This window comes from Meira miltonrushii (assembly GCF_003144205.1).
Source record: "Meira miltonrushii strain MCA 3882 unplaced genomic scaffold FA14scaffold_2, whole genome shotgun sequence".
NCBI classification, from domain to species: domain Eukaryota; kingdom Fungi; phylum Basidiomycota; class Exobasidiomycetes; order Exobasidiales; family Brachybasidiaceae; genus Meira; species Meira miltonrushii.
In genome coordinates this window covers 2,782,157-2,800,380 of record NW_020289944.1, presented here as the reverse complement: position 1 = coordinate 2,800,380, position 18,224 = coordinate 2,782,157, and the positions used below count along the sequence as shown (strand labels likewise).

At 43.6% G+C, this 18,224-nt stretch overlaps 8 protein-coding genes across 8 annotated transcripts; 5 read left to right on the top strand and 3 right to left on the bottom strand.

The window, feature by feature from the left end:
* The first annotated feature begins 577 nt into the window (after window positions 1-577).
* On the top strand, window positions 578-3,334 carry FA14DRAFT_160744 (uncharacterized protein). Its single transcript, XM_025498805.1, has one exon. The coding sequence runs from the start codon at window positions 977-979 to the stop codon at window positions 3,194-3,196; it is 2,220 nt and encodes a 739-aa protein (XP_025356012.1). The 5' UTR covers window positions 578-976; the 3' UTR covers window positions 3,197-3,334.
* Window positions 3,335-3,876: 542 nt separating this feature from the next.
* On the top strand, window positions 3,877-4,461 carry FA14DRAFT_155119 (methionine sulfoxide reductase B; the record flags this gene model as incomplete). The annotated part of the gene is made up of 3 exons (XM_025497734.1): window positions 3,877-4,173; window positions 4,239-4,331; window positions 4,408-4,461. The coding sequence occupies 3 exons, from the start codon at window positions 3,877-3,879 to the stop codon at window positions 4,459-4,461; spliced, it is 444 nt and encodes a 147-aa protein (XP_025356011.1).
* Window positions 4,462-4,468: 7 nt separating this feature from the next.
* FA14DRAFT_160742 (uncharacterized protein) lies at window positions 4,469-5,667 on the bottom strand. Its single transcript, XM_025498804.1, has one exon. It carries the CDS (start codon window positions 5,556-5,558, stop codon window positions 4,626-4,628), a length of 933 nt encoding a protein of 310 aa, XP_025356010.1. The 5' UTR covers window positions 5,559-5,667; the 3' UTR covers window positions 4,469-4,625.
* Window positions 5,668-6,184: 517 nt separating this feature from the next.
* FA14DRAFT_160741 (putative RPL11B-ribosomal protein L11) lies at window positions 6,185-7,602 on the bottom strand. Its single transcript, XM_025498803.1, has 2 exons — window positions 7,240-7,602; window positions 6,185-6,904 (listed from the first exon to the last, which is right to left on the bottom strand). The coding sequence occupies exons 1-2, from the start codon at window positions 7,273-7,275 to the stop codon at window positions 6,413-6,415; spliced, it is 528 nt and encodes a 175-aa protein (XP_025356009.1). The 5' UTR covers window positions 7,276-7,602; the 3' UTR covers window positions 6,185-6,412.
* An 11-nt stretch (window positions 7,603-7,613) lies between these two features.
* Window positions 7,614-10,421, top strand: FA14DRAFT_45910 (DEAD-domain-containing protein). The gene has a single exon (XM_025502378.1). It carries the CDS (start codon window positions 8,001-8,003, stop codon window positions 10,032-10,034), a length of 2,034 nt encoding a protein of 677 aa, XP_025356008.1. The 5' UTR covers window positions 7,614-8,000; the 3' UTR covers window positions 10,035-10,421.
* Window positions 10,422-10,807: 386 nt separating this feature from the next.
* Window positions 10,808-12,232, bottom strand: FA14DRAFT_189645 (uncharacterized protein; the record flags this gene model as incomplete). The annotated part of the gene is made up of 1 exon (XM_025501745.1): window positions 10,808-12,232. The coding sequence occupies one exon, from the start codon at window positions 12,230-12,232 to the stop codon at window positions 10,808-10,810; it is 1,425 nt and encodes a 474-aa protein (XP_025356007.1).
* A 176-nt stretch (window positions 12,233-12,408) lies between these two features.
* FA14DRAFT_160739 (ATP-dependent RNA helicase DBP5) lies at window positions 12,409-14,080 on the top strand. The gene is made up of 2 exons (XM_025498802.1): window positions 12,409-13,940; window positions 14,009-14,080. The coding sequence occupies exons 1-2, from the start codon at window positions 12,527-12,529 to the stop codon at window positions 14,020-14,022; spliced, it is 1,428 nt and encodes a 475-aa protein (XP_025356006.1). The 5' UTR covers window positions 12,409-12,526; the 3' UTR covers window positions 14,023-14,080.
* Window positions 14,081-15,195: 1,115 nt separating this feature from the next.
* FA14DRAFT_145639 (DUF1630-domain-containing protein) lies at window positions 15,196-18,217 on the top strand (the record flags this gene model as incomplete). Its single annotated transcript, XM_025497284.1, has 5 exons — window positions 15,196-15,710; window positions 15,966-16,524; window positions 16,585-16,948; window positions 17,078-17,731; window positions 17,960-18,217. The coding sequence occupies 5 exons, from the start codon at window positions 15,196-15,198 to the stop codon at window positions 18,118-18,120; spliced, it is 2,253 nt and encodes a 750-aa protein (XP_025356005.1). The 3' UTR covers window positions 18,121-18,217.
* Window positions 18,218-18,224: the final 7 nt, after the last annotated feature.

Genomic DNA, 18,224 nt, shown 5'->3' with positions numbered 1-18,224 from the left:
TTATATAAAAATAGAGAGGTGGTTGAATCTGCAACAATTTTATAAAATAAAATTGAAAGTTGTAATTAATCTTTCTTAGAATATATTTTCAAGATTTAATAAAATATGATACATTTTATTAATTATCTATTATGAAACCAACCTCTACTCTTAAGTACTTCTTCTGCGATAAACTTCTGACCGTAAAGAATTGTGTCAGATCGTCGTAAGTGTTCTTTATACATGCATTTCTAGTCGGAGTGAAAGATTACTCGGCGATCAATTGGTACCCAGCTCTTTAAAGCTGTAGGGTGAACGGAAACAGGCGGAGAGAAAGTGTAAATCTATATATAGCCTGCAAGCTGCGCGTAGAAAAAGGGATGCCAAACGGCGCAGCGTAAGAAACATTTTAAGAGCGCGTTTTAATGCAATAATAATAGCTTTCATCAGCCCTGTAACAAACAGACCCCCTTCCCTGTCTGTCTGAATGACAAAACATTCATTTCGCGCGCAACACAAAGGCCGCTTATTCTCGTGAGCACTGCTATTCCGCTTATCGTTTGACACATTTGACATTTTGAATACACATATCTGTTTGCGAAACATTCATCACTCCCATCATTCTCGCTCGCATTCATTCACTCAATCCTCACCCTCTGCACTCCGTCAATCCCTGCAATCAGCAAACATCAGCAAATCTCGCCCATCCACATACGGACTTTCATCTCCGTAACGTCTTTCATTTCAGAGATTTGTACAGTGTTGAGTTTCATTTCTCAGCAAATGCAATCATCGATTTCCATTATATTCCAGTGCCAAAATTGAGTATACCTCTTCATCACTGAGCCGGTCTCGTGATCAAGCGGCACAAAACACCGCGACCACGCAGCAAATTCCAGTCATTTCGAACAATAATCTATAACGTCTACTAACGATAAAAACACACATCACGACGTAATCTCTCACCCGTTCTTTCACACCATCCAAACCTAGCGCAATGGTTTGCTGTGGTAAAGCAACATGGAAGCGGGAGGAGGTAGCGGATCATAAATTCGACTTTATCGACGTGAGAGATTATTACAGCAATACATTCTTTACAAGGCTACGGTACATGTGGGTTTTCATTATGGTTGGAAAGGGATTTGCTGTATACATTGCAGACATCTACACTGCAATCACCTTACTCGCATTTCACAGATTCAACGGATCAATCTATACCAGAGTTGAAGCAGATAGCGATAATCCGCTTCGTGTTCCTTTCGATTATGGTCGATGGATCTTTACCGGTTGTATCATTTTCTCATTCTGCCTTTTGGCGTATGAAGCGCATAAAGCCAGAGCTGTGGTTCGAAGCAGAGATATCAGTTATGCATACACAAACGTGATGGCTAACGATTATTACTCTATTCGAAGTTATAATCACTTTTGTTTCTTCTGTCAAATTAACAATTCAAAGAAGAAAAAGGACGAATTGGCTTTCTTCATCTTCTTTACGTTCAAAGGATGGAAAAGACTTTTGGTGGCAGATGGACCGAGACAAGTAATCAATGCATTGACCTTATACGCTTTAGCAAGAGCGGCAAACTTTTCGACTGATCTATATCAATACTATGAAGGCAATTACTTTACAGCAGCCATGTTACTCACCATGTTGTTCACAGTGGTAATCTTTGCTGGCAGTGCCGTCCTGCTGGCTTTGGCTTGTTTGATGTATTTGCCTCTCATTTGCTACATTCAAGGGAACTTGAAGGAGTACTGTTGTCACAAGATCGATAAACGTATTTCTGAGCTAGTACAAAAGAAGAAGAAGCAACGGCTCGGCAAGTACGCAGCAATTGCTAGGGCAGAAGCAGCGGGAGATTTCTCCCACTTGATGAACAAGCGAGGTATCATTGTTGGACAAAAGATGGTTCAGCCAACGCTGCCTAACTTAGATGTCGATTTGTACAACGATGATGCAAAACCTATGAAGCAATTTGGACAGCAACGCACTGCGTCAATGTCATCATCTACTGTGAACGGTCTACATGGACCTGACAAAGGATTATATGCCATGAAAGAAGGCGATGACTATGGAAGCACAGCTCATTTGATGTTCAATCAAGGGTATGCAGGATCAATACATGGTCATCCTATGCACGGCTCCAATTTGAGTGTCAGCAGCGGAACACTAAATGCTAGCCAACCACCAACTATGAACAACTCACCAGATGCCTACCCTGTGCATGTACGAGGAAGGGCTGGAACAGGTACGCTAGACGGTCAGATGACCGATGGCAGCTTGCCTATGGGTAAGGTGTTAGCGCAGATGGGACCGATTGGCACAAGTCCTTCATTATTTGCACAAAGGAAAGTGGGAATGAACGGCAGTCAAAACGGAGCAAGTACTGATCAGTATGGACAACGATCGCAAAATGGTTATTACTCTACACCGTATGAGACTGAACATTCTTCCCGTAGCGCAACGAATGATGCTTATGGTGATCACAATAGTGGAGCCAATAGCCATGAAGCATATGAGATGCAATCGCAAGGCGGACAAAATGGCATGAACGACCACACGTACGGCTATCCTCCGAGCGAAGGCATGCGATACCCAGATGCCGATGGTGGTGTTGGTGGTCATGATTTATCGGCTTATACCCCCTACCAAGCTGACCAAGGAGGCCAATCGAATCAACAAGCTTATTTGCAGCCTAGTAATCAGGGCGTTGCTGGAGGAGGAAGCAGCCATGGAAACAGTCGTGTTCAAAGCTTTGCTTTTGGAGATGTCTATGATGATTATTTGGAAGAGCCAGGGCAAAATGTGGATCGTGATTCGTATGGTCAGGCATCACAAGAACATCATGTTACGAGTGAAACATTTGGTTATCGAAACTCGGGCCATCTTCCTAACGAACAGCAGCAAGCGTATAGACAGCAGCAGAATTATGATCAACAGCATTATCAACATGCATATAGTCATGATACTCAACAGATGAATAATCAAGATCATGGTTATAGTACCGATCGATCGCAACATTTGAATCCACGATACGGTGGTCCGGGTGATGGTTACTCAGATCGTCAAGGATCTTATTCACCTAATGGATATGACGGAAATTCAGGACAGTATATGAATAATCAGGGAAGTCATAATCAGCAATATTCTTATCAAAATCAAGGCTACGACAATCATCCAGCTTCTTACGAAAATGCTAATTCTTTTGCTCGGTGATTATGGCGTATCACCATTAGCTAGACTTTATCTACACTTTTGCCAACGGGATCATACCTTTTCACAATCCTTTTTATCTTTTCAATCTGTATTCTATTCATCTACTCTCCTTAATGTTAGAGTTTTTGTCACCTTCAACACACAGAGCCGATCATATCATAAAGCGATAAGGTGCTTATGGTTGCTTATCTGCCTATTGGTGGAGGCATGCGTGTCAAAAAAAAGTGTGCCGCGTTAATTACCTAAAGTTACAGTACTACGCTTGCATGCAGGCAGACGGAACGGCTTTTGTTCAGGAATGGTGTCATCGGGGATAAGAAGCAAAAGGGCTTAAGGAGGTAGGTACAAGCTGATTGCCACGTTATGGGGGAGATTGATTAGAGTATATGCACACGACATCTTTTCCATTTACTATCATCATCATCAAATCACTAATTTGGTCGCCTTCTATGCGATTTGCATCTAATACAGGATTGAGAAAGTCAGCAACAATCTTGTTAGGAAGTTCAAATTTATTGGTAGCACGTTCAACTGTTTCCAACTCATCAGCATTACAATCCAATTTCAGCACATCGTGTAATCGATATTCTCCTCTATTAAACTTCTGTCCAGCAAGTTTAAGATATAGCCAAGTTCAAACAAACACAACCTTTCCACCTACACATCAACATATACGCAAAATGGGTAGTGACGCGAGTAGACCGGACGGTGCCAACCTGCCCAAAGGCAAAAGTGAATCCGAATGGAGAACAGTCTTAAGTCCTGCTCAATTCAAAGTTTTACGTGAAGCAGGAACCGAAAGAGCATTCACACATGAATACGAAACAAACGATAAAGCTGGTGTTTATAATTGTGCAGCATGTGAAACACCTCTCTATAAATCCGCAACTAAATTCAAAAGTGGTTGTGGTTGGCCTGCTTTCTTTGACGCAATTCCAGGAGCAGTTAAGAGAAATGTGGACAGATCTTTGGGCATGGTAAGTTGATCGCAGAAAGAAATCTCGGAAGTCCACTTGCTGACACTTTTCCCTCCCCTCCATAGAAACGTGTCGAAATTCGTTGCGCTGCCTGTGATTCTCATTTGGGTCACGTATTCGAAGGTGAAGGATTCCAAACACCGACTGACGAAAGACATGTGAGTTTCACTAGATTGTCAATTATATCCTGTTGCTTTTCTTACTAATACTATGTAACCTCTCCCTTCGCTCCAGTGCGTCAATGGTATCTCTCTTCGTTTCAACGACGAGAAAGATGGAAAGATCTAGATATTACTACATTTACCTTGTTTGTGCCTTGGATTTAATAATATGCTCAGATTCAACTATAATAGTGAGACATGCTTGATAACAGAATGAACAATACATTTAAAGTAGAACTGAACAACAACTTGTATGGATACCCTTCAAGGGAAGTACATTATCGTCTTTGCTTAATATCCACTTGCACCTGGGGCAGTTTCACCTTCCCGTCTCAGACTGAGCAGAATCTCTTTCATTCTTGTTAAATCAGAAGATCCAGGTCCACCTCTTGCAATCGTTTTGCTTTGAGAATTTTGCAAATCGACCAATTTCGTTACACGAGACCAAGTTGTACCTTCTGCTAATTCAGCTTGTCTTTGTGCTTTAAATGCTGCTTCGGCTTCTTTGTTCTTTGCAATACTCTTTTCCTTCTTTTTATTATATTCTGCATAATAATTATCGATATCCTGTTCTGCTTTACTGATCGTTTCTCCTTTTCTACGTTCGGCTGCTGCTTCTCTGCGTGCGATATCTTCTTCTTGTTCTTCACGCCATCTACGAACGGCTTCTGGTTCCTCATCATCACCGTGCAAGCCATATGGATCAGCTGGTACACCGGGAGCAACACTAGGTGCACGGTATGAGTTTTCCTGTGCGCCAGAACCAATGTTTGAGCCGACGTTTGGAGCCATGAATCCATTAGTAGAAGCATGGGCAGCAGGATGTGGCTCTGAAGGGATATCGTCATCGAGTTCTGGGAATTGCTTCTCGAATTGATCGCGCTCTGAATCGACGGGTGCAGCCGGTGCACCACCACCACCGCCTAATAGATCATCACCGTCAAATCCTGCATTTGGCGCAGCATTTGTGGTTGAAGTAGGTGCGCCAAAGCCATCATCTTCTCCATCAAGGGCAGGGAAATTAGAAGCTGAAGTTTCGAAATCGTGATTTCCGGATGGAACTGATTGACCTTGCAAAGAACTTAAACTATTTCCGCCTGTTTGTCCTGTTGATCCACCGAACAGATCTGCTTCCCCTGATAACGCACCAGCAGCCGCTCTTTCACGAGCAAGGAAATCTGCCGTTGGATCTGATTCTTGTCTTTCACCGAAATCGAACGACATTATTGTATGTGTGTATGTGTTAGGATGGAGGTGATGATGAATTCATTCACCCGTGCACCTTTGCTGGAAATTCAGAAGGTTGACATTCAACACTTTAAAGCAGCAGCACTGCACTGCACTGCACTGCTTGTACGCCTGCGTGCGTGCGCCTCGCTGTTGAACTTCTTAGCAGTCGCGCGGTTCTGTCAAAACAAGGTTGTAAATGCCCATGCACAGCAAACACAGCAAAGCAAACCTCAACATCTTATATAATCACAGACACTTATTGTGTCAGTAACAGGATCCTGATAATGGTTAAAAGATCGTTGGTCAAGAGGCTAGAATGATCAAGGTCACTGATAAGTGAGAGGAAGATAGCATTAGCCGCAATGCTATTCTAGGGAGGCTGAAAAGATGATTGGGCCATGAAGTAGCGAGGTGAAGATGCTCTAATACTCAGGAATAGCAAATCTCTGAGCAGATGGGAAGCGATTCCTAGAGACTCCATCTTCAGAACATAAACCTTAGAGTACAGTTTCAGTAGAAAGAATTGCGTATGACGAAGAGCGTTCTGATTCCAGCCTATGCTAAGAAGGAGAGAAAGCAAATCTAAAGAACCGTTTTATGTCACACACTCACGTTCACGCCCACAATGGAAAGGCCAATACATGAAATTAAGACTCATGAAAGCACTGTGCTTTTTGTGTATAGTATGTGATTGGGGGATGAAATACAGATTTGATGATGTGTGAGGGAAGTAATGACAAATGATGCAGATGGCGCCTAGTAGCACTCCTACACCATCTTCAATACCATGGACGACAACAAATCACGCTTTGACAACATCAAAGCGAACCGACGGGCAAAGAGAGCATTTAGCGGGTGATGATACCATCGAAACGTTGACGGAACCATGCTGCAGTTTCTTCCTTTGTGATGCGGTGTTTAGCACCAACACGGCTGTTACGTTGCTTGCGTTTGGAGATACGGAAACCGGGTCTGTCCATGACGACAACCATGTCCATACCGAAAATACCAACACCAGGGTCGTACTTGATACCCAAATCAATGTGTTCGGTGATACCGAAACCAAAGTTTCCTGTATCACTGAAGTTACCACGGCGAAGTTCGTATTCCTTGACCTTAAGACCACGTTCAAGAATTTCTTCAGCTTTTGGTCCTCTGACGGTAACGTGGCAAGCAATCTTTTCGTTACGACGGATACCGAAACCACGCAAAGTGTAACGGGCCTTGGAGGTGACTGGTGTTTGACCGGTCAATTGTTCCAACACCTTGGTTGCACGGGTCAATCTGTCACCAGATTCACCGACTGAGATGTTGACGACGAGCTTCTCCACGCGGAGCTCCTGAGGGATAAATAAGAGATGTTTTGGTCAGTATGCTGTGTTGCTGGAATGAAAGATGCTGGAATCGATCTAGACGTAGGATGGAGTGTGAGAATGATGAGATGTGTCCCACTGAAGCTGCATTGATCGAGTTAATCGGCATCTTAACAATGAAAAAAGCCTGTCAATGGAGAAGACGTGGTTGCACAGTATGATTCGAGGTCCAGTGTCCACTAATGAGCTGTCGTGAATGGTCGAAATAATTGCTGAAGCTGTCTTACTCGAAAAGTGCGATACCCTCTTCCATTCCCTACTCTCATCTCTCTGATTCGAATTCCAAGCATTGTCATACTCACTTTCATAGGGTTGACCGCCTTGTTTGATTCTGCCATCTTTGCTGTTTTGATGATCGACAGTTTATGGTGATGGTGAAGATGAGGAGATTCTAATAAATCTGTAATTCTTTAGCAGCGAATACGGTCAATTGTACACTGCTCTCAGAATCAGCCTACGATAATGCCCTTGCAACACTAGAGTGTAAAGCAGCTCTATCTTCTGAATCTGTAACCTGAGTGTATTTGCCTGCTTGTACGGCTAACCTGCACGCGCTGCGGATGTCTACAGTCAGAAAGTTTGCTGCGCTCAAAATTGTGAAGTTGGTCATCTGACACGTGAGCGCTCTCTCCCACCGACTTATATAATCATTAAATTTCAATTCCTGCAGACGGCAAACCCCTTGATTTTTCTTATCCGCGCCACGATTCAACCCGCGCTATTCTTATAAGGTGGTGCATCAATAACAGCGCTCAATTACAACACGGATTCACAGGCGTAGGGCGGAGTGAATAAGCCGGGCAAAACGCCTGTTTATTTTCCAAAGTTTCAACCCAGGGAGCAAAATTAGATTTCTATAATTTTTTTTTCTTACGTGCCTAGCTGCTAAAATAAAAAACTTGAAGTTGTCATTTGAGAAACGCCTGTTTGGAGAAAACTATAAAACGGTGCCAACACTTTTCACTTTTAGCCACAACAATCTTTAACAAAAAACAATTATAGAGGATCCCCCAAATTGATCCATTTTCGAAAGAAGGAAGAAAAGTACACTTTTAAACTTGATATGACTTACGAGAACAGACAAAATGGAACCGGTGGCAATGCAGCTGGTTTAGAGGCAAAATTTGATGGCTTAAACGTTTCACAAAACGGAAACGGTGCAAAAAGAAGTGCTTACGTTCCACCTCATCTACGTGGTGCTGCTCCAGCATTTACTCCAAAACAAAACGGTGCAGGAGCTAGCGAACGTGGTCCAGCTTTACCACCTTCAGGTGGACCAGGTGGTGCACCATCTTATGGCAACGCATTCAGCTCTCGTGGTGGCGGTTTTAGCAATGGTGGTGGTTTAGCTACACGTGGTGGCGGTGGCGGTTGGGATAACAACTATGGAGGTCGCAGCGGCGGTGGTGGTGGTGGTTATGGCGGCAGCAGTGCCGGCTTTGGATCATGGAAAGACGGAAAGCACGTCTACGGTGCTGTCAACCAACGTATTCAGAAAGAACTTTTCGGTGAAGTCGATGATGGTCAACACCAAAGCACTGGTATCAACTTTGACAAATATGGAGATATCCCAGTTGATGTTTCAGGAAGAGATGTTCCTGAACCCGTTACTGAGTTTACATCGCCTCCCGTTGATTCCCATCTTTTGGAAAACATCAAACTTGCACGTTACACTACACCTACGCCTGTTCAGAAATACTCTTTACCAATCGTAGCACTTGGACGTGATTTGATGGGTTGTGCTCAAACAGGTTCAGGAAAAACTGGTGGTTTCTTGTTCCCAATCTTATCAGCTTTGTTCACCCACGGTCCTCCCCCACCACCAGAAGAGATGGTACATGGAGGATTTGGACGTCGTAAGGCATTCCCAACAACTTTAATCTTGGCTCCTACTCGTGAGCTTGTTTCTCAAATTCACGATGAAGCAAGAAAATTCACCTACCGTTCATGGGTCAAACCAGCCGTTGTTTACGGTGGTGCAGATATCGTTGGTCAATTGCGTCAAATTGAGCGTGGTTGTGATTTGCTAACAGCCACCCCTGGTCGTTTGGTCGATTTGATCGAGCGTGGACGCATCAGCTTGAGCAACGTTCGTTTCTTGGTTTTGGATGAAGCCGATAGAATGCTTGATATGGGTTTCGAACCTCAAATTCGTCGTATTGTCGAACAAGAAGATATGCCCGGTGTCATGGAACGTCAAACACTCATGTTCAGTGCCACTTTCCCTCGCGACATCCAAATGTTGGCAAAGGACTTCTTGAAAGAATACGTTTTCCTTTCAGTTGGTCGCGTTGGTAGTACATCTGAAAACATCACTCAAAAGATCGAATACGTTGAAGATGACGACAAACGATCAGTCTTGTTGGACGTTTTGGCCAGTATGCCCACTGGTGGATTGACGTTAATTTTCGTGGAAACCAAGCGTATGGCTGATATGTTGAGCGATTTCTTATTGCGAAGCAACATCGGTGCCACTTCTATTCACGGTGACCGTACTCAACGTGAACGTGAACGTGCTCTCGAACTTTTCCGTTCTGGAAAGACACCAATCATGGTTGCCACTGCTGTCGCTGCACGTGGTTTAGATATCCCCAATGTTACACACGTTATCAACTATGACTTACCCAGCGATATCGATGATTACGTTCACAGAATCGGTCGTACAGGTCGTGCTGGTAACGTTGGACAAGCAACTGCATTCTTCAACCGTGGAAACCGCAACATTGTTCGTGACCTTTTGGATCTACTCAAAGAAGCAAATCAAGATACACCTCAATGGCTTGAAGCTGTTGCACGTGAAAGCTCGTTCGGCGGCGGTGGCGGCTTTGGTCGTGGTGGTCGTGGAGGAGGCCGTGGTGGCTCTCGTCCTAGAGGAGGAGGCAGTTCATTCGGTGGTCGTGATGCCCGATTCAGCGGTGGTGGCGGCGGCTTCGGTGGTGGTGGTGGTGCAGGGTTCGGAGGTGCCCCTCGCGGAGGAGGTGGTGCAGGTGGTTACGGAGGAGGCTATGGTGGCGGTGCAAGCGGAGGTAGTTATGGAGGCCCACCACCTACCAATGGGGGAAGCTACGGTGGAAGTGGTGGTCCATCTTGGTGGTGATTGCGTTCACGCATCATGTGCTTCCTCCATTTCTCTCTTCTCCGTTCCGCCATGTCTATTCTTCCGACTCCGATCTTCTCGTATATTCAATTTCTTTGATCAATGTCGTCAAGTCCAACATTCATCAAGACGACAATGTACACTTCTCGTGTGAACCTGTTTGGCTTACGCCTTTATGCCTTTTTACGACATACAACTTGGACATTTCTCTTTTCTTCTGCATTTCTCAAAAAAACAATAGACCCAAAGCAAGCATTCAACTAGAACATAGACGGCAATTTTTTCCTTTCAATCTGTACACAAAATCGCAACGCAAACTATCAATCAACAAAAAGAAGTTTATGGAAGAAAGGAATTCTATCCATTACTGCTGTCTAGGTCAAAAGAACAGGGGGAAGAATTAAAACTCTTTCCTCTTCTTTTTTTCCCATGCAAAAATACTGTTATTTTACGCTACTTTTCCACCTCAAGAGATTCTTTAATCAGCAAAACATTTTGGGAAAGTCGGCGTGAATGCGCAAGACGAAAAAGAGACATTTTATTGGGTCTTCTGTTACATCATGATCAATCCTACAAATCTAGAAAATTAAATACTAAACTCCTCACATGCACAAAATCTCATTTGATTGAGAAATATAGAAAAGAGCAATCTCCATACCCTGTGTCAACAATATTATCATCTCTGAAAGCTTCTATCAAAGTGTCTGCGTGAATTCCGAGAAAGATCTAAGGCTATTTAATACAAAATAAGATCAATGAAAGTAATAGTACACCTACGTCTTCTTGGTAAAGAAAGACGATAGCTTACTCTGACCACCGGCTGCTTTGTTGGTGGTCTTCTTTGGTGGAGGAGCAGAAGGTGCGGAAGCCGGTGCTGCTTGCTCTTTCTTGCTGCTCTCTGCATCGGTGGTTTTCTTTGTTTCGCTTTTACTCTTTGCAGGCGCTTTCTTCGCGGGTGCTTTCTTTGTGGTCTTTTCTGATTCTCCATCACTCTCGTCTGTCGTATACAATTCTACTTCCTCTACATCTCTGGTCTGCTTGTACCCTTTCTCGTTCGTATATCTTTCTTTTCTGATAACTTTGCGTTCTTTCTGTACTCTCTTTTTCGTACCTGGCTGTGCATTTGTCTGAGCATGATCTGTTTCCTTCCCTTCTCCTCCCATCATGCTCGTAGCAGTGCTATCGCCAATAGGCACATCCGGGTCTGCATTTCCATCTTTGTCCTCATCCATCATATCCATCAACTCTTGTTTCTGCCTTCTTCTCTTTTCTTCTTGTGCGCTCAGAGGTTTATCACTTGCATCAGCTCTCTTCCGCTCAGCTCCTCCTTGTTCGACGGGTACGTCTGTTGACATCTTTGAATCTCCAACATATCCAATCGGTGTATCTTCGTCCTCTTCTTCGTCATCGTCAATCTGCTTTGAGGTTTTCTTGGCTTTTGTAGTATCGGACTTCTTTTCGGCAGCCTTCTTATTGGTCTCTTCTTTCTCCTTCTTTGTGGTTGACTTTGTACTTGCACCAAAATTGAGCTTAGAAGAACTTTCTGCTTTTGATGAAGGTTTGGTCTCGCTTGCTTTGGCGGGAGGTTTGATATCCGGCTTCGTATCTTGCTTGATGGGAACGATACCGCTCGATGATGCCTTATTCTGTCCGGATCGTGTTATATCCTTTGCCGGTGCAATACCGCCAAGATGTGCTCCATATCCAGTCTCACTCCATGCATTCACATATTCTGGCGTATTCTTCAATTCATGTTGAATGCTTGGTAATTGAGACAAAGCAGCCACTTTTTGCACCTTTGTGGATGTATTTGGTAGAGGAGGACTTAGAGCATAGAGAGATACAATTGGCGATTGTGCAAATAATTTTTTGGTTTCTTCTAAATGCTCAGAATCGGATAGATAGACTGCTTTATGGCTACCTTGCATAGATTTGTTTATGCCATCTAATTCCATAGAATCATCTGTTTTTTGTGAGTCGATATCAAGTACACTTTTAGCATGTACTTGTCCGGTCAAAGAATATAAGGCATATGGTAGTGATTCATTGCTCTTTTCCTGTTGTTGCAGAAATGATTCCATATACGAACGTGCTTTGTTGATATGTATTTGGTGTTGAATTGCAATCAGCTTTGCCGTCACTGGCTTGCTGTCCTGAATTAGTCTCCTTTCGATGGAGACCAGTACCTTTTCGTCCATCTCTTGCAAAGATCACACTTTGATGGTGGACAGAGCGGTGAAGGCGTCACTTGTGCTCTGAGAAGTGTTGGTCTTTGAAATGCATCATGGCGCGTGTAAAGTTGAATTGAAGCGCGTATATGAATAGCCAGCCATTCTTCGCGTTGTTTAAAGCAGACAATCAGAGCAAATGCACGTGAGAAGCAAAGGCCAATTCTTCTTAAAATCCACATATGCTTGCAGCACAAATAACACTTGTGCAAGACAGCAAAGGAAAGCGTCACAATCACCTTAACCACTCTCATCATCGCAAAGATGTCTACAGACAAAAGTGATTCCACATTCGATGCGATCACTAGCAAACTTGCCAGTCTAACTAATGACGACAAAAGCAAAAAGACCGATGATACAGCAAAACCAAATGGAGATGCAGCAAAATCCCCACCTGCTGCTGAGTCGTCCAAAGCAAAAGCAGGAGAAGAAGAATCAAATCTACGAGAATCCAATTATGATGTCACAGTCACATTGGCAGATCAACAAGCTGATCCAAATTCACCATTGTACAGTGTAAAGACATTTGAAGAATTGAACTTGCATGAAGATCTTTTGAAAGGAATCTATGGTATGAAATATCAAAAGCCTTCTAAAATTCAAGAGCGTGCATTGCCTTTGTTGCTACAAAACCCACCAAGAAACATGATCGGACAGTCACAATCTGGTACAGGTAAAACAGCAGCATTCGTTCTCACTATGCTTTCAAGAGTTGACTTTTCAATCGATAAACCACAAGCAATCGCTTTGGCACCTTCAAGAGAATTGGCAAGACAGATCATGGACGTCGTTCGATTGATGGGCAAACATACAAAAGTGAAACTTTGTGAAGCAATTCCAGGAGCTGTACAGAGAGGTGAAAAGGTTTCGGCACATGTAGTCGTTGGAACACCAGGAAAGATGTTTGACCTGATCAAAGCGCGTGCAATTGATACCAGTAACGTGAAGGTGTTCGTCTTGGATGAAGCAGACAACATGTTGGATCAACAGAGTTTGGGAGAACAAAGTATCCGAGTAAAGAACACCATGCCAAAGACATGTCAATTGGTTCTGTTCTCTGCTACTTTCCCCGATAATGTTCGTGACTTTGCCGGTCGTCTTGCACCGAGTGCTAACGAAATCCGACTTAAGCAAGAGGAATTGAGTGTTGATGCGATCAAACAACTTTACATGGACTGCAAATCAGAAGAACACAAGTACGAGGTATTGGTGGACCTATACAGTCTTTTGACGATCGGACAAAGTATTATCTTTTGTGCAAAACGTGAGACTGCAGATCGAATTGCCAAGAAGATGACAGATGACGGACACAAGGTGGATTCATTGCATGGTAAGCTCGAGCTAGCAGATCGTGATGCAACAATTGATGCATTCAGAAGTGGAAAATCAAAAGTTCTCATTTCTACCAATGTAATTGCTCGTGGTATTGATATCATGCAAGTCACTTTGGTGATTAATTACGATATGCCAGTCACCGCTGATGGAAAAGCAGATGCAGAAACATACTTGCACAGAATTGGAAGAACGGGTCGTTTTGGACGTAAAGGTGTTTCGATCAATTTTGTTCATGATAAATCATCATGGCAACTGATGCACGATATCGAGACTGCATTGAAATGTGACATCACACGTGTTCAAACGGAGGATGCAGAAGAGATGGAAAAGACGATCAAAGATGGTGAGTAGGATGATGATGGATGCAAAAGAGTGATTGTTGACTTACATAACTTTTTCCCTTTCTTACAGCTCTTAAAAGTTAATTGTGATCAGCAGTACCGTCCTTAAATGTACATGAAATGATATACCGATTCCAACCTGTTGTCTGCCTCTCGCACTTCCCTTAATTCGGAGCGCGTATGATGATGATGCCCTCTCCCTGACTGAGTGTTAAAGTGCGGAGATGTGATTTGAAAGAATAGAAAGCACGCTAAGATTAATGTGACTTCCCTCCTGCCACACTTTTCGTTCATTTAGCGGAAATTTGTGGATATAGAATATGCGAAGAAACATGCACGGTTCTAAAAGTTGATGCCAGCTTAACGATCACCTTTCTTTCCTCCTTTCATCAACCAAGAGCATCTTTAAGATCCATCACATCAACAAAGCCATCTCCAATGGTGATGCTGCAGTAGTAATACCCTATTCAATTTGTTTGCCTGTTGTCTACCGAATTCATCGGTATCAATCTGAAAAGTGTAGCAACAATGAATAAAATAGCAAAAACTCTTGGAATAAGCGTAGAGGATGAAGGGGATGGAGATTTAGGCTTGCAAGGTATGACACTCGATGACAGTTCATCGCCACCACCACAATCAATAGCAAAGATGCAAAGCACCTCAAGCACGGATGCCACATCAACAAAGAAGCCATATGATCCTCGTTTGAGTATCAGCAGTATTCAGTCAGCAAATACCATATACCATTCTGCAGATGAAGAAACGCCCACTCAAATAGATAAAAATGGTTTCAATTTCCCCGAATTGGCAAACGCAGATTCATCAGAAACACCCGAAACGCCCAGAATGAAGCAAAGTTCGCGGTCCGAAAACGCAGAAATGGCCGCAAATTTAACCCCACCTTCATCCACACCACAATCGACGCCAAAGGTAAACGGGTCAAGTTCTACTCCCGTCACACCAACAAGGAAGGATAAAGGGAAATCAAAAGCTAGAAGATCTTCAGGATCTCAATCAAGAAGTAAGGACAAAGAAGAGAGAAAATTACAAAAGAAATTGTCAAAGTTGCACAACGAGATCGCTGGTCCCGTTGCAGAAAGACCAATGGCAGGATCTGCTCAAGGGCCTTTGATTGCCCCGAGAAGGGCTTCAGCTGTGATTAGTAAAAGACTGTCGAGAGATTCTAGTTCCCGTCCAAGCTCAAAGCGGGCTTCGACTAGTAGCAGTGTTGGAAATAACTTCTCACCGAGCAAGGATATGTCTCCTCTTCCCTCGCCTACAAGCACATCTCCATTCACTCGACCGACTCATATCAGCCGGAATTCATCGGGATCAAATAGCAAAATTCGAGCTGGCTTGGGAATTGCATCATCTGACGCCAAGGTACGATCTGGCTCGCATCCTCCATCCTCGAACACAGGCAGTAAATTGGACATTGCACCATCTACTAGCAACAGACTTGGCGTCACATCAGCACCGCCTACGAAGAATCGATTTTCCGATGGACTATCCAATCCTAGCTTAGACGAATTCGCCGTTCAAAGATGGGTTTTAAGTGTTGGTTGTGTAAATTTTGATCTGGAAAAAGGTCCAGACTTGGAATTTCTTTATCCCAGCCTTGGCATCAGCAGAGAAGAAAGGGATAATATCGCATTCTCTTCCTTCCCTGATACTTCGATTTTCGACGATGGTCATGCAGTATTTTCTTGGAGAGTAAGAGAAGTTCCGCTAGATTCTTCCAATTCAGAAGCACCAATTATCGGCACACCACTGTCTAACAAATTGGTTGATGATCATCGACATCCACAGAAGGACATTTCGACAAATCATCAAGCATCCGCTTCGACTGCATCTGCAGATACTCCGACGCATTCTACGTGGTCCCATAAAAGTTCACCAGGATCCGGAGCAAGAAGATTGTTTGGTAGAGGATTAATACGTCGGTCGAATTCTGGTGATCATGCTAACGATAGTTCGAATCATGATCAAGAACAAAGCGCATCTGCGTACGAACCTCTCACTACAAGCCCTACCTTACCGGAGCTTCCAGAGAATCTATCAGGTCATCTGCCTGTACCTCATCGACAGGATAGTACGGCTAGCACACCTTCCAATGCTTCTGTTGATCATCAGGCTGCCTTGGAACATGCTCAAAATATTTTGCGTGTTGCTTCGCCTGGAGCGCAAAATACAGAACAAGATGGTGCTATCGTTTCACCAAATAATGGCCAGAAAAGGAGTGCAAGTACCAGTGGCAATTACATACATGGCTATTGCTTTTTCCGACAAAAGAGAGATGCAACAATCAGGAGAGGCTATTTTCAGAAATCTGTCGTTATTCTATCGCACTTACCATACGTTTCCTTCTTTTCGGAATTGGTACGTAGGCTAGGGCCGCTATTCTTTGAGACGGGTATGCCTATTTTGGAAGCATTTTGCCATGATGTTCAAAATTGGGAACCACCGGAGCCAGGAGCGAAGTTGCATTTACCCTTCTTAGGATCAGTCATTTCAGTCGAATTGCCGTATTACAGCTTTTCACAATCAACTCCTCTGCCTGATGCACAAAGGGCTCTAACGCAAAGGGTACTTTCGCCTACAGGAGGACCAAAAGTTAGCATTGCCGATCGGAGAATGCTGCGAAAGACAGACGGTTCAAGAGAAGATGCACCTATCCTAGCATCTATTCCAAGCACATCACTATTTGAAGTCTTTCAAGAGTTGATTGGAGATCTTTGGTTGATGTGGGAATGCTTGCTCTTGGCAGAGCCTATGCTTGTCGTTGCACCGGATCCTACCGCATGTTCAGAAGCAGTTTGGCATATGTTGGATTTGATCAAGCCTATTCCGTATGCCGGTGATTTTCGCCCTTTTTTCACCATTCATGATTTTGATTTTCGTACGCTGGTAACAAAGAATAAACCTGCTGCTGGAACAATTATCGGTGTTACGAATCCGTTCATGCTGCAAGCTTGCAAACATTGGCCTCATGTTTTGAAAGTGGGTAGAAGTGCATTTCCCAAAGCAAACACGCAAAACAAGAAACCCATGGAATCAAGCCTTACTCCTTCACAAAGTTCTACCAATTTCTTGAGCTCATCTTCTCAAGGAGGATCTATAAAGTCAGCAGGAGCAGTAGCTGGGGGCAATTCAGCCGGCGGAGGTGGACCGGAACATACGCCTGGATTGATTAGCAAGAGGAAAAGACGGATTAGCAAAGATCGTGCATTGATCAAACAATTGGTCGAAGCGGCTGAAGGAAAAGGCTGCAGTGCTGAAGTGGCGAATGAGTTGTTGAGGAAATACTTTACCGATCTAACGGAACGGTTCTTGGCACCTTTGAATCGGTACGTTTCTTCTCTGATTCCGGCAGAGTTTGATCTTTCTTCACCATATGAAACGCCAAAGATTCGGCCGTTTAATACGACTGCATTCTTATCCTCTTTGAAAACTCACGGAACACCATTGCAATTGAAAAGCAAAAATTTACCGACTGGTCCTGCCGTTCGACAATCTTTGTATGTTGACTTTTTGCAATGTCCAAACTTTAGTCTTTGGCTACATATGCGTATTCGACAATCACAAGAAGAACAGTATATGCGCAAGTTACGTGCGTTGGAAAGCGGAAATGTTGCTTCATTCGCCAATGCAAGAGGAGAGATGGAATCAGTGGAGTTGTATGCAAGATTGCAAGTAGAAATCAAAGGTATCAACGATCGTTTATTGGCCGGGAGAAAGGAAAGAGAACTTGAGCCGAACAGCAGATGGAAGTGTTCTCCCAACATGAGTGGAAGTTCGGATGAGGATTTAAAGAAGGTTAAAGCAGCAGACTGCGCAATAGAGCCCTCTGACGATATTGCCAATCATAACTTAGGTCATTCTGTACCCGGATCTTCTCCACAACTCAGTTCAAGTTCAATCTTTCGAGGATCTCAAGCTATTGAGCCATTGTCAAAGTTGGCCAATCTACCTTCCACTGCTGCATCTGCTGCATGGATTCGTCAAACGATTGGTGAGCCAGGATGGCAAAAATCATTTACGCATGGCGAGAGGACGCTATTGACCCATAAAGCCGGCTTGATCGATCAAGTACAAAGGTTATTGACAACTTTACCTGAAGATCTCCGTCAATCGTTGCGGTTGAAAGAACAACAACGACAACGTGAAGGTGTTAGATTTTAATACCTTTTTCTTATTTTTATACCATCACATCATGTGCTTTTACCATCATCATGAATGCTATATGAATAGTGCTTTTGGATTAGCAGAGCAAAGGTACTGTGTTG